Source organism: Perna viridis, chromosome 14 (assembly GCF_037379345.1).
Source record: "Perna viridis isolate PV_CMFRI_1.1 ecotype Kerala chromosome 14, ASM3737934v1, whole genome shotgun sequence".
NCBI lineage: Eukaryota > Metazoa > Mollusca > Bivalvia > Mytilida > Mytilidae > Perna > Perna viridis.
Window position 1 is genome coordinate 5877164 of NC_142458.1, and position 13342 is coordinate 5890505.

General features: G+C 32.8%; 1 protein-coding gene across 4 annotated transcripts; it reads left to right on the top strand.

The window, feature by feature from the left end:
- Positions 1–1466: 1466 nt before the first annotated feature.
- Positions 1467–11399, top strand: LOC148597909 (uncharacterized). 4 transcript variants are annotated; one of them, XM_088562500.1, is made up of 9 exons: positions 1467–2065; positions 3441–3545; positions 3923–4030; positions 5368–5475; positions 7333–7440; positions 7892–7999; positions 8521–8609; positions 9164–9257; positions 10897–11399. In XM_088562500.1, the coding sequence occupies exons 1-9, from the start codon at positions 1771–1773 to the stop codon at positions 11103–11105; spliced, it is 1224 nt and encodes a 407-aa protein (XP_088418626.1). In that variant the 5' UTR covers positions 1467–1770; the 3' UTR covers positions 11106–11399. The 4 variants fall into 4 exon arrangements, with proteins under 4 accessions (XP_088418626.1, XP_088418627.1, XP_088418624.1 ...); XM_088562498.1 differs by having other exon boundaries at positions 1479–2065; positions 10885–11399; XM_088562501.1 differs by lacking the exon at positions 3441–3545 and having other exon boundaries at positions 1473–2065; positions 10885–11399.
- Positions 11400–13342: the final 1943 nt, after the last annotated feature.

Below are 13342 nucleotides of genomic sequence, written 5' to 3' on the forward strand. Positions count from 1 at the left end.
TAATAAGTTGAAGAATATATTTTATTTGCTAGTGTATTTTTTTTTTTTTTTTTTTTTTTTTTTTTGCTGTTGTTGTTTTTGGTTGTTTTGTTGAGTACGTGCTATAGTATTTTTGTCACAATCTGTGCATCCTTAAGCATATTTGTATAGGTACTGAAACAATGCATTATTCCAATCATTATTATTATAACTACATGTATTATAGTTATTATATTTGTTTCCGTAAACAATATTAAATCGGTTCAATGTGTCCAAAATTTAAAAGTGAACCAATGTTCAGTTTACATGTAGGACGACAATAAAAGCAAAGTTCAAGAGCACTTTAATCTAGTATGTATTTCACAACGTCACCACTTGACATTTGATATACCACCTTCCGCAATTGACAAACGTGCGTTACATTGCTGCAGACAATTGTTTTTCGAAATCGGTAAACAAATATGAAAATTGAATCCAAAACGTATTGTTGTTGTTGAACGGACTATCACAACAAATGAACAAATCCAAAAAGACAAAAGCAGTACACAATTCAAATGTATAATTGAAAATAAAAACTTTAACCAAGTAAGTTCAGAACCTTTAGACTAGAGTGACTAAATTTACAAACCATGTGTTGTTATGTCGGTATGAACTCTATTTAATAGTAAAAGAGTAATCAGACATAGAAAACAGACATACACAACGAAGAACATATAGTAACTAAAACCATACATACAGAGTAACAAAAGCAAATGAGCAGGTCGGACTCCACTAAAACCTGGGAGCCTCTGTGGTCCCATATAGTGTACTATAAAACAGAAGTTTACATCATGCATAAAATGAATTGGGTTAATACAGTATATATCCATAAAATCCTCGAATTCCCTCTTCTAAATGGTATGGTTAAGAAATGCAAAATATGTTTTAAGTACATGTATGTTCAATATTCAATAGCGGAAGTACGTTTCCTGTAAGTAAATGCTAAATTATCAAGTTTTCAACCAAAGATACTAGTTTTTACCGGCCCAAGTATATATATTTTTATAATTTGATTAATTTTATTATCTTAATTTATTTTTTTTTTTATTCATTGTTTTTATTTTTATTTTATTTTATTTTATTTTTTTTTTTTTTTTGGGGGGGGGGTGTTTTTTTAGAACATTTCTATATTGTTGATATATGGTGTTTTTGTAATTCAGTACGCATGAATGATTAGTATTAATCATGGCGCTTGTTTTGAAATTACTCTGACGTAGTTTCAATGCATCAAAAGGCCTTTGGTATTTGACCAAGTTTCGCAACTAATATTGAGAAATAAGATGTTGAATTAGCTTGACATCATTAAGGACCACCACTTACGTTTGGAGTGTCACCATTGCACAATATCAGACAATTGGCACAGGGATAAGTACCGCTTAAGTAACACTCTTTGTCAGAATCATGCAAATTTCATATTACGTGAAATCTCCCAGAACAGGCTACACATTTTAGTTTGTATTAAGTTGATTTGTGGGTCCAAATGATAAAATGCACACTTATTAATTCCGATATGTCTGGTCTTCGGAGATAATTCACGTCGATAATCCAATAGTGTTAAATAAAGTTCAATGTCCTTAAGACCTAAGATTATATAAACAATTTGACAAAATACCAATATTCCACGCACATTTTGCAAGATTCTTACTTTGAGTGCCACTGAAGATGATGATAAGAGTGGAAGTATAAGTATCACATCCAGAAAAAGACAACGACATTCGTGTTCAGTCCCTTCAAACGGTAAATTGTTTTAAGATGGAAAATTCAAAAATATACTATTCCGATTTCAAACAGCATGACGAACCAAACTTTAGTGGACAATTAGTGATAACAAATGAATGTGAAGATATTCACCAATCAAGTCAAAAAAACAAAACAGATAAACCAGAAGAGGGGTTTGGTTTTAAAGAGACAAAAGAGCTTCGTGACAGTAGGAGGTTATGGATGGTTGTTTCCGGTGTATTGGTGGCGATTTCGGTTTTATTTCTTAGTCTTACATTGTACTTTGCTTTTTCCGGGCAACACAACGTGCAGAAAACCAGTTCCAAAGGTATGCCTTTTATACTATAAAAACACAAGAAGTGCAGCAACTTGCAATTGCTTTGCTTACTTTATGTAAATAGTTCTAAAAATTATACAAAATATACATACCACTTAATATACCGTCATATTTGTCTTGTAGTAGAATGCTTCACCCAGATCTTAGAGTTCGTAATTTTGATCCTCTGCCGAGTCTTACAAAATACTTTAAGATTGTAAGTAAATGCTACTAACAAGAACACGACGTTTACGAGATAGAGTTACAACTAGTTAGCTCGGTGTGATAACAATGTCCTTAAGAAGGTAGACCTAGAGTAAGGGACACAACTCTTACAAATCATTGGAACGTTTGTATTCAGCATTTTACATCAATCTTGTGTAAGCATCAAAGTAACATTGATTGATTTCATTCTGATTCAAATGAAAGCTTGATAGGCTTTGGTGAAATTGAGTATGATACAAACGTATCACTGATTTAGTGCCTTTTACCCTAGGTCTATCTCCTTAAGTGAGGTGACATGCTTTCCTTCTCCTTTCATGAAGTATTATCGTTGCAAGTATTATACTATTTTGTAAGTTATTACAGTAGAGACTAGCACCACTGAACCCTGAATAAACCGAAAACCTGTCGAAACAGGACACTTTTTGAAGTCCATGTATATCAATTGATATGTATTTTATAATTTGGTCAACCGAACACCCGTCTTAATCGGGCATATTTTAAGCCAAAAGAAGTTTGTTTTAGGCAGATTTTATTTTGTTAGTAAATGTTGTAGGTAAACAGAACGCTGCTAATAAGGGTAGATTTGCTTATGTCTTCATAAATAACCCGTATAAGTTATCTGATATTTGGAAAGTTCTAATGAATGATATCAGGTACACAGGCTTATATGAAATTAACGTGAATTAGCATAACATGAAATGCATATGAACTTATCATTTAATTATTGTGATCTTCACGTTGAATTGTCGGAACATCAATTTAATGTCAAAATTAAGGTAACTAATGTCAAGGCACGATTTTTATGAATTCAAAGTGGACTATATCTCAAATTCTAACTGTTCTTGGTGATTACTGTGTGTAAAGTATGCGAAGGTATGCTGCCTTTGTGCAGGTTACGCAACAGATAGCATCAGATCAACGTTATAGAAACAGCGTGAAATATGATTAACAGTAAAACGTGTCTAAACTGAACCTATTTTAGTTCGGTAAACAGTTGTTTAGTTAGCGGAGGTCCCAAATTCGTTTTAATTTATATAAATGGACTTTTTAAGATGCCTGAATAAGACAGAATTTGTTTTATTCCAGCTCCGGTTTAGGCAGGTTTCAATGTATGTCGCTTTATTACCTCATACTTCATAAATCAAAGTGTCTTTATCAACAGATCCATGTGAAAGTAGACCTTGCATAAATGGTGGGACATGTTTCAAAACCGGTTGTAGTTACCATTGTTCATGCCTAGATGGATATTCTGGTCACCAATGTCAAAGTGCGTTTAGTATTTATATATATTTCAATTGCAAAATTATGTAAAAATATAAGTATTTCTTGTCGTTACAAAATCTGATAAACGGGACTGAAAAAAATGAAAAAAAAAACTTAAAGAGAAAAAGAAAGCTGTGATAAATGAAATGCCCTGCCTTGTAAGCCAGAATTCAAAGATATTACTTATTATCATTCATTCTTACATATACTGCTTATAAACCGATGGTGGATAATGTTGAAAGTAAAAAGTAAAAATTAATGTATCAATAAATTTCTTCAAAATTATGCAACGGTAGGTGTTACCACTAAAATAGAATTGTGGGAATTAAATGTTAAATGTTGCTCGATGTTTTATTTCATTATTGTTATTTACTTTTTAAGCCACACCTTGCTCTGTATCACCGTGTATGAACGGAGGTCGATGTCAAATACAAAACAGTTCATACAATTGTCAATGTGCTGAGGGGTATAGAGGCAAGGAATGTCAAGGTAACGGCAATGTTTTTCAATCTCTTCATAAGTTACAGTCAATATAAAATTCAGACACTGCCTATGGTAGAAGTGATTCATTTTGTAGGAAACCAAGCTTAATAAATGATGTTTTTTTCGGTCTACATTTGCTTTATTTTAGGGTAGTCCTTCCTGTATTCAATTTTTATTTTGTTTTAGAACACCTTACCTGTAGCAACTATACCACACTTAATCAACTGCATCAAACGAAATCAAGAACAGTAACTCTGCAAAGTGTCCATACACAATCTACATACTGTTTATCTCGAAAGTGAAACAACCAAATGAAAAACTATGACTGTTAATGTGATATGTTACTGTTTCAGAAAAAGAAATAGAGGTAAATTACAAGGGGTTTTGACGTGCATGAATCACGTCTTGTCGGAATTTATAAAGACTGCTAATCAAATCAAAATTTTATATATCACGTGGTTTTTAATCACTCTATAATTTCAACATTACGACATCGTTGGCATAGTAGTTTTTTTTTCAAAAGGGTCTATGTAAATGGTATAAACTTTTTGATGTGAAGAAAAAAATGAGGAATAAATCACACCACTAGCTTCCACCAGTGGTGATTTCCTACCGCCACAAACCTTAACAGCGTTAGCTAAAGTTCGTTAAAACCTTTCCCTTATCTTTTAAGAGCATGTCATTAATGGTGGAGAAGGATATTTACTGATTTAAAGTTGTTTTTTTTTAAGGAAGATTTATATTTATTCGGCATTATTGCAATTATGATATCTCGTTGGTTATCAAAAAAAAAAAACAGATTTATGTATCGCTTGACCTGGTACTGATTTAAACAGTCTAGTGAAAATGATATTGGACATTTGCATATTTGTCCTATAAAATATGCTTTCAGCTTCTTTCAGTAATTTTCCTTTAAATATATGTATATATATGTGTGTAGTTCGACCGTGCCTAAATTTCAAACTCTTACAAAATAGCTGTGACCAATACAAATTAATTTTTTTGTTCGATTACATCTAGAAGGGTCCAGTCAGGGAATGACATGTGGCTGGTACTGTAAATGTAAGAGTTTTATTTTCGGGGTGTACTAATTTTCGCTATTTTCGGGGTGTACTAATTTTCGCTATTTTCGTAGTGAACTGAAGCACGCGAAAGTTCTACACGCGAAATAATTTTTAACACAATGCAAAATTAATTATTATTTAAACCGCACAGATTGAGATTCGCATACATGTTCGCTTGACATAATTCTCAAAAATTGATATGTTAAGCGTTCTCTTAGTAATCAATAGAAAAATTATTATTTTGTGTTTGGTAATTATTTGATATTTCTAATATTTCAGTGACACCCTGCAGTGGCAACCCATGTTTATATAACGGGACATGTGACATTGTTGGAAGTTCTTACAGATGTTTCTGTATGTCTGGTTACAATGGAACAAGATGTGAATGTAAGATTTACCTCCCTTAGCCTCCTTTGTGTCTTTACTGTGCCAGTTTATGTAGTATTTAATATTTCTCTCATATTTGGGCTTATGAATAAGGTAATTTTGTTATTTCCCTATTTATTGCAGGAATTTCCGTCCTACCGTCCATTATGCAAAGGGATATCCATCTCTTATCTGTTTTTTTTTCTGCATATCCTGCTAAACAGAATTTAATTACACTTTCAAGGAATCGTTATTGCATATTCCAATTATGTACATCCTATTTTGGATGTTGATCCAGGTTAATTAGTGGGTTTCACACTGTACATCGTGGGCTTTGGCACATATGAATTTTTTGACACAAGGATACCTATCTTTAAATCCGTTACTACTGATACACCATTGAATGGAATTTAATGAAACTTTCAAGAATGTTTTTACATAATGTCATTGTGTACCATTTTTTCTATATATTTATCCCAAATCCATGAGGAGGTAAATAGGTGTATGTTAGCAATGGGGAGTGGGCATATCATTTTAGTGAATATTATTTACAGTTTTTTTTCAAGTTTTACATCCGGAAGGAGGATTATACACACAAAATATATCACCTTGCTTTTGTTTTGAGTTCGATATAGTGTAGAACACAGATTTTTTTTATTCTTGCAGTTTTCATTGATAAACCTGTTTTCAATTTAATAGGAAAGCCATAAGTTGAGTTTATTTTTAGTACGATATGTTTTGATTTGGTTATTTATCTTTTCCTTTTGTTTTCTCTTTACATGTACTAAATCCTTTGACTTAGATGCTTGTTCCTCAATAGTTAACCTGTGACCCCTATACGTCAGTAAATGTGTTATGTCTTGATTATTACGTAAACAGACAAATTACGGTTACACTCTATGACATGTTTCAAAAAAGAGACAGCATATTCACTACCTAAGGGTTACGATGCTGTCGCCCTCGTTGAGACAGGGGGGGACAGGACCGTCACCCATTGATATCGAATAGGAATAGATAAACGCTTGACAGACACCTGTTCATACTTTTAAAGCATTAGTCTATTTTCCGTTAGTATTGATTTAAGATATTAACAAATTAAACTTGTTTCTAACTACTAACATTTCTTTTTTGTATTCCCAAGTCCTGATAGATATTTTTCTAGATCGAAATATGGGGTTCACTAATATATTATATATTCGACAATTTGGAGTATACCGAGCATTTTTATTGTAATTATTTGAACCGTTCACTGGAATGTTTTTATAAAGTTCAATTCAACTTTAAGAACTTTATTCTAAAATATAATCAGTCTCAAAAATGCATTATCAAAGCTTTCTTTGTTTTGCTACTTTATTTGTTTTGTTTTGTTTTTTGTTTTGTTTTGTATTTTTTGTTTGTTTGTTTTGTTTTGTTTTGTTTTGTTGCTTTTGTTGTTGTTGTTGTATTGGTTTTGCTTTTTTATTATTATTGTTATTATTATTTTTGTTTTGTTAGTCCGTTTGTGAAATTCTCAAAAAGCAATTATTTTGAAGTTTTAATAAGATAACATGTGTTTGTATGTACATGGAAGAAATCGTTCTCCTTCATTCTATTATTAACTTAAACTGTTTCTTCACTCTCATTGTTAAATAAAAAGTCACAACTGAACAAGTTCACTAAAGCTCACAACAACAAAATCAGTATAAATGTGGACCCGTAGTCATCATTGTATTTTGTCTATATATACTTCTCTTTGTTTATCTCTTAGTGATTTTGTTCCCGAAAGATGGGTTTCGTAGAGAGAGAAACCGGTGTTTGTCAAGCCAGATATTTTGACATTAGATTCATGATAATACTGTTTTACAAATAAATAATGTACCTTTGTTCCCAATATTTCAGATACACCATGTGATAGTGTTACCTGTCTGAATCATGGGTCGTGCACACCTGTTGGCGAGACATACGAGTGTTCATGTACGGCTGGGTTTTCTGGTAGGAAGTGTGAAAGTAAGTTAGACATGTACGGCTGGGTTTTCTGGTAGGAAGTGTGGAAGTAAGTTAGACATGTAGGGCTGGGTTTTCTGGTAGGAAGTGTGGAAGTAAGTTAGACATGTACGGCTGGGTTTTCTGGCAGGAAGTGTGAAAGTAAGTTAGACATGTACGGCTGGGTTTTCTGGCAGGAAATGTGGAAGTAAGTTAGACATGTACGGCTGGGTTTTCTGGTAGGAAGTGTGGAAGTAAGTTAGACATGTAGGGCTGGGTTTTCTGGTAGGAAGTGTGGAAGTAAGTTAGACATGAAGAATATGTTATGCTTTTTATTTCATGGAGTTTCTCTTTAGCAATTCGAAGAAAAAATGTCTAGACTAGTTCTGATGACAAATTTGAATTTCATATTTGTTTTATCTGTGATTGGAGGAACTCTTTAATATTGTCATAGCACTTTTACTTTTGTTTAAAGGAACACCATGTTCGGATTTGCCTTGCAAGAACGGTGGAAGATGTGTTGTGTCAGAAGGGAAATTTAGATGCAGCTGTAAATCTGGGTTTCATGGTGCCCGATGTGAAAGTATGTGTTTTTGGTTTCGACAAGTGTACACGGGAAACAACATTTTCATGTGATTTTCGGATGATTTTTACATGAATTTCGAATGAAATTGAAAATGATTTTTATAAGGTTAAAAACAAACCAAAAACAAATGTTTTAAGTGAATACAATCTACGGATCAGTGTTACAAAGACATGTTAATGTAATTTTCGGTAGGTAACTCTTCTTTCGCACGTTATTGAATCATTCGGGGTTAACTTGTGTTATTCTGCATTTCACTTCCATTATGTCATGATTTGTATTTCGAAAGGTTTGTTTTTCACTTCGTTTTGTATATAATTGAGTTTTGGATTTAGATCTTCTTACATATTTGAATCTAGTGCTGCTATTGAGAGGTTACTCCTTGAAACATGCACAGCATATCGTAATTTGCAATAAAAATGATTGGTATTGTTTTATATTTGTCTGCAGATACTTAATTATTTCACATCACGTAAATCAGCTTTTTGCAGTGTAACCAACAATAAACATTTTTCTTGTAGGTTACCGATCATGTCCGAGTGGTTGGTCACAGCATGACGGGAAATGTTACTTCTTCAGTGGATTTAAACGAGAGTGGTCAAGCGCAAAGGTATATGTGGTATATAAACGATACAGAGGTGTGTTCAAGGGTAGGAATGAATAAGGCATATAACCGGTATGAATGTACCGTGAATTGCAGTGGTTTCCAACTTTCCGGTGTTTACCCTTGTTGGAAATTAAGTTTAAATTTGTGGTAGTGAGCTACATCTGATATTTCTTACCGTTTCTTTTCTCGTTCTCGAATTCCTCTTGCGTTATTGAAGAACTTAGCAGTAGTCTAGATGCTAAATAAATAGTGTTTCTTCATGTGACAATCAATCAATAAATGAACTTGGTGCCTAATCATACTTCTTATTCATATTGCAATTTGTTGTACGGACTTTCCTTTTGACTATTGCCTAGGTTTAATCAGTTCTGTAATTTTGTTAATACCCTTCATTTAGGATGTCACAATGCTTTTTTTTAAATGCGACTTGAGTTCATAACTTGCAGTCAATTTGACACTTGTGACTTTTTGTGAAATTGATTGCTAGTTCGCACCAAAGACGCGGCTAAGACAAAATGAATATTTACATGTTAGTGCATCAATCTTATTTTTTACAGGAATATTGTGCATCTGAGAAAAGTATCCTGGCAGAACCTAAAACAAGAGAAACCATTAACTATGTCAAGTCCGTGGCAAAGAGCAGGGGTCAAAGTAAGCATGCGCTTTCATAATATAATTCGTGGGTCAGAAGAATCACGTGATCATTTTGATTTTAAAACACTAACATAGACGCAAAAAAAACATACAGTAATATCAGTATAAGTAATGTCTTTGCGTGGGATTAAATATCCTTCTAAACTTGATATGTTGCGTGAATTCGAGTCTACTTTTAGATATCTTTATGATGTTTTGCCGTAAATAATTTCAACTTCGAAAACTATGTTCAAGTACTAAAAGTTGACCAAATCTTACAATACTTGTACGCCTTTTCTTGATTTAGATGTTTAACTTGAAAATGGCAGCCTTCATGCTACAAAGTATGACAAAGGGGATGGTTAGATATTTCTATTTTTGATTACCCTTTCCTGAATGGGGATGTTAATAAAAGATCAAATTTTAATGAATTTAATTGATCCATAACAGAACAGCTTTTGCACCAGGGGTATATATATAACAAACTTCACCATTACAAAGCGTTTAGGATTTTGTGGAGTCCGGGTTGCTCATTTACTTTTGTTTTGTTTTGTTTTTGTTTTTTTTTGTTTTGTTCTTGTTTTTTTTCTTTTTGTTTTTTGATCTGTATTTCTTTTGTTTTGTTTTTGTTTTTGTTTGTTTGTTTGTTTGTTTTTTTGTTTTGTGTGTGTGTGTGTGTGTGTTTATTTGGTTTTGTTTCTTTTGTGTGTTGTTTTTGTTTTTTTTCACGTTTTTTGTGTGTATATGTTTTCCCAATCGACAAACGACAAACAGCTTCTGACATTCAATATTTACAGTAGGTACTGCAGCAAGCCCTCTCAGTAACAGTAATATTCTTGCAAAGTCGGGGAAATTGAAAATTTTTACTTAACGTTATCTGATTGTCAAACGACGTATGATTTGAATAATGCCCGAAAAAGGCATATCTTATCTACCGCTGCTTGGTATCTTCCCTGTCTTGTCACTGTCCTTTGACTATATTATTTTTATTTCTTTTTCTGTCCTTTGTCTTTGGTAAAAAATATAACACTACTTTTTAATTGCTTTCTCTCATTATTTTTTTCCGAATTACATATAGTTCTAAACGCACGAAAACCGGTGGGTTTATCAACTGTCCTTATTTCATGTCTCCGTAAAATATGCGAATTCCAAATTTTTGTCTATTTTCAGAGATATTTGACTCCTAATTGCATCCTTCCGTGAAATCTAAGTCATTTTAGTATTGCATAACTGTAGTACCCCATTATTCCGAGTAAATTTTAAAGAACTGTGGTCGTTCTGCTATCGTGGGTTATTTTACTTGTGTTGTTGGAAGCTTCAGTGGAAACTTAAAAATGTGTTTACACATGTTGAAGTCTGTTTATATATCTCTGAAAGTATATACTATTTTGGATTTATTCGCTGGTGCATTTGTTTCGTTTTACCATATCCACTTTTTTTTCAATTTGCCAAATGCGTACCCTGAATCTAGTCTTTTCCGTCTATCCTAAAGAAAGTCTGTCTGAAATGGTTTATTTTTCGTTGATAGCGGGTTTACGTATAACTGTTCTTTTGATTTTTTTAATATTTTAACTAGCTGTGTTTTTGCTCGCTGTTATTGTTTACGGATAAATTACATGAAAATATACTTTTCTCATTGTATCAGCATATTGGATAGGTGGAACAGATAAGCAGCAGGAGTCCTTATGGATATGGGCATCTAGTAAAACACGAGTAACGGTAACGGATTGGCATACCAGAACAGTAGTAGAACCCAACAATCAGAACGGAAGGGAGCATTGCATGAATATTCACAGAAACCTTGACTATGAATGGAATGATGATTATTGCTTGAATCGTTACAGATTCATATGTGAGAAGCATTGAACGATCTTTTCTATTAAAATAACTTTTACAGAGTCAGTTACATGTATATGAATCAATAAACTGTCGAATGTGAGTGGAATCATACATATTTTGAGATATGAATACACCATAAAACATCGTCAAACACGAAATCATATGCACCGCCATTTTTTCTTTGTACACATTAACTTTTTTATGCATGAATCAAACGGGATCAATATTATGTTTGACACGTTTAGCCAGGTAGTATTTTGTAGAATATGTTTTTTTTTGTTGAACAATGTGAATAATAAAATCGTATATATAAATTTAAAAGCTTATATTTCTTCTTTTTTTTCCTTTTTTTCATATCATTTTACAATTTCAATATTATTAGCATAATTATGCATTTTTGCGTACACTATCATTAGTTGTCACCTTTTACGACCTTAATAGGCAATTACAGTTTTTACAACAGTGAAAATTCCATATACATGTCGTGAAAAACATGCCTATCATCGCTTCGACAAAGGACAGAGCGGTTTATAGACGTAAAACGGTTTGTTTGTTTGTTTGTTGGGGTTTAACGTCCGAGCAGCAAGACGTAAAACGGCATTATCTGCTTTATCTATTCATGTTCGGCATCGTCTATCAAAGAAAAAAACAATTTTAAAATTATATGGTTACATGTATCAGCAGCCTTATCCACATATTAACATCGAATATTCAAATTGACAACAATATCACGGTTTCAGTTCAATGCCGTCTTTGGCAATGTCAGCTTCGGTGTCATTTTACTGAATGAGAGTCAACAAGAAAAAACAAAAAAAAAACGACCACATTTTTTACAGTTTGGGAGTCGGAAATATAAAGATTAAACATCGTTATTTTTATTGCATTTGTTCCTTTCATCGTTTGTCTACCCGGGCCTTGACTTTTTTATGAGCAACTCGGCGGGTGTTTCTAGAAAAACAGAGGACGCTTACCCTACCGGTGCACCTGGTCCATGCTCCTAGTTTTTAGGGGGTCCGAATTGCTCATTTACTTTTGTTACTTTGTATGTATGATTTTAGTTACTCTATGTTCTTTGTTGTGTATGTCTGTTTCCATGTATGGTCTTTTTCCCTGGATTACATTCTTTTGATTACCGCTATAACTTTGGTTCCCTTGATTACTCTTTTATTCGTTTTGTGAGTGAATGATCTGATATTACACATCGATTAATTCCGGAAAACAGCGTTTAATCCTGTAGTTAATACACGTACTGTTAACATGTGTCACACTAAATTATTTGAATACAAAAAGACGTTTTTTTTTCAATATTGAAAATTGAGGCACTTTTTGACACCTGCCGGCAAAAAATAAGCTCTTCCTTCTTTAACCAACTTTATGGATATTCTCATTGAATTTCATTCCTTCTAAAAAACAAACGAGAATTCAAATAAATCCTACACACATCGGAAATACAATACCAAAGCGTAAACAGGACAAAGCAAATACTTACAAACTAAAGTACGTGAAAACAGGAAAATAAACTATCTACATACACAATGCAGTGAGCACAATAAAAAAAAATAATTGTGCAGAATACTGGTACATGTATAAACATGTGTACCAGTAATGTACTAGTATTGTGGTTCATTAAAATAAAATACATTTTATTTATATTTCTATAGTATTGTAGTAAGTATTGTCATGAGTATTGCGAAAATAGCAGAATAGAACCCATTGGAAGACATTTCTCAATATTGCGATCGATATTATCATTGTTATCTTGATTGTTGTATTCTGATATATTGATATAATGTTATAAATGGTAATAAATTAATACACAATGAACTTGTACTTTTTAGTACTAAAGAAGGGATATGGCAACTAGCATATAAATTGATGACACAATATCCCTAAAAGCAAAAGAAGTGTGCTTTCATTGCTGTTGTTAAATGCTGGAATTTTTAATCGACAACATATTTGTCCAGTGTGGTGGACGTGTTTTTCAACAAACGGTCGGCATTCCAATGGGAACAAATTGTGCTCCTTTACTTGCTGACCTATTTCTTCACTCTTATGAGGCTGACTTTATAGCTGATTTGATCAGAAAGAAAGAATATCGTTTGGCTAGATCCTTCAATCTCAGTTTCCGCTATATAGATGACGTATTATCTTTAAACAATCCTAATTTCGGGGATTTGATACATCGCATCTACCCAAAAGAATTTGAGATAAAGGATACTACAGACACTGTGAAGTCAGCCTCATATCTTGACCTACACTTGAAA

Excerpts from the sequence above, each read along its gene's own strand:
- LOC148597909 (XM_088562498.1), top strand. The coding sequence starts at position 1,771 with ATGGAAAATTCAAAAATATACTATTCCGATTTCAAACAGCATGACGAA. Across the intron at positions 2,066-3,440 it reads GCAGAAAACCAGTTCCAAAG|ATCCATGTGAAAGTAGACCT; the intron begins GTATGCCTTTTA and ends CTTTATCAACAG. Across the intron at positions 9,258-10,884 it reads GGCAAAGAGCAGGGGTCAAA|CATATTGGATAGGTGGAACA; the intron begins GTAAGCATGCGC and ends TCATTGTATCAG.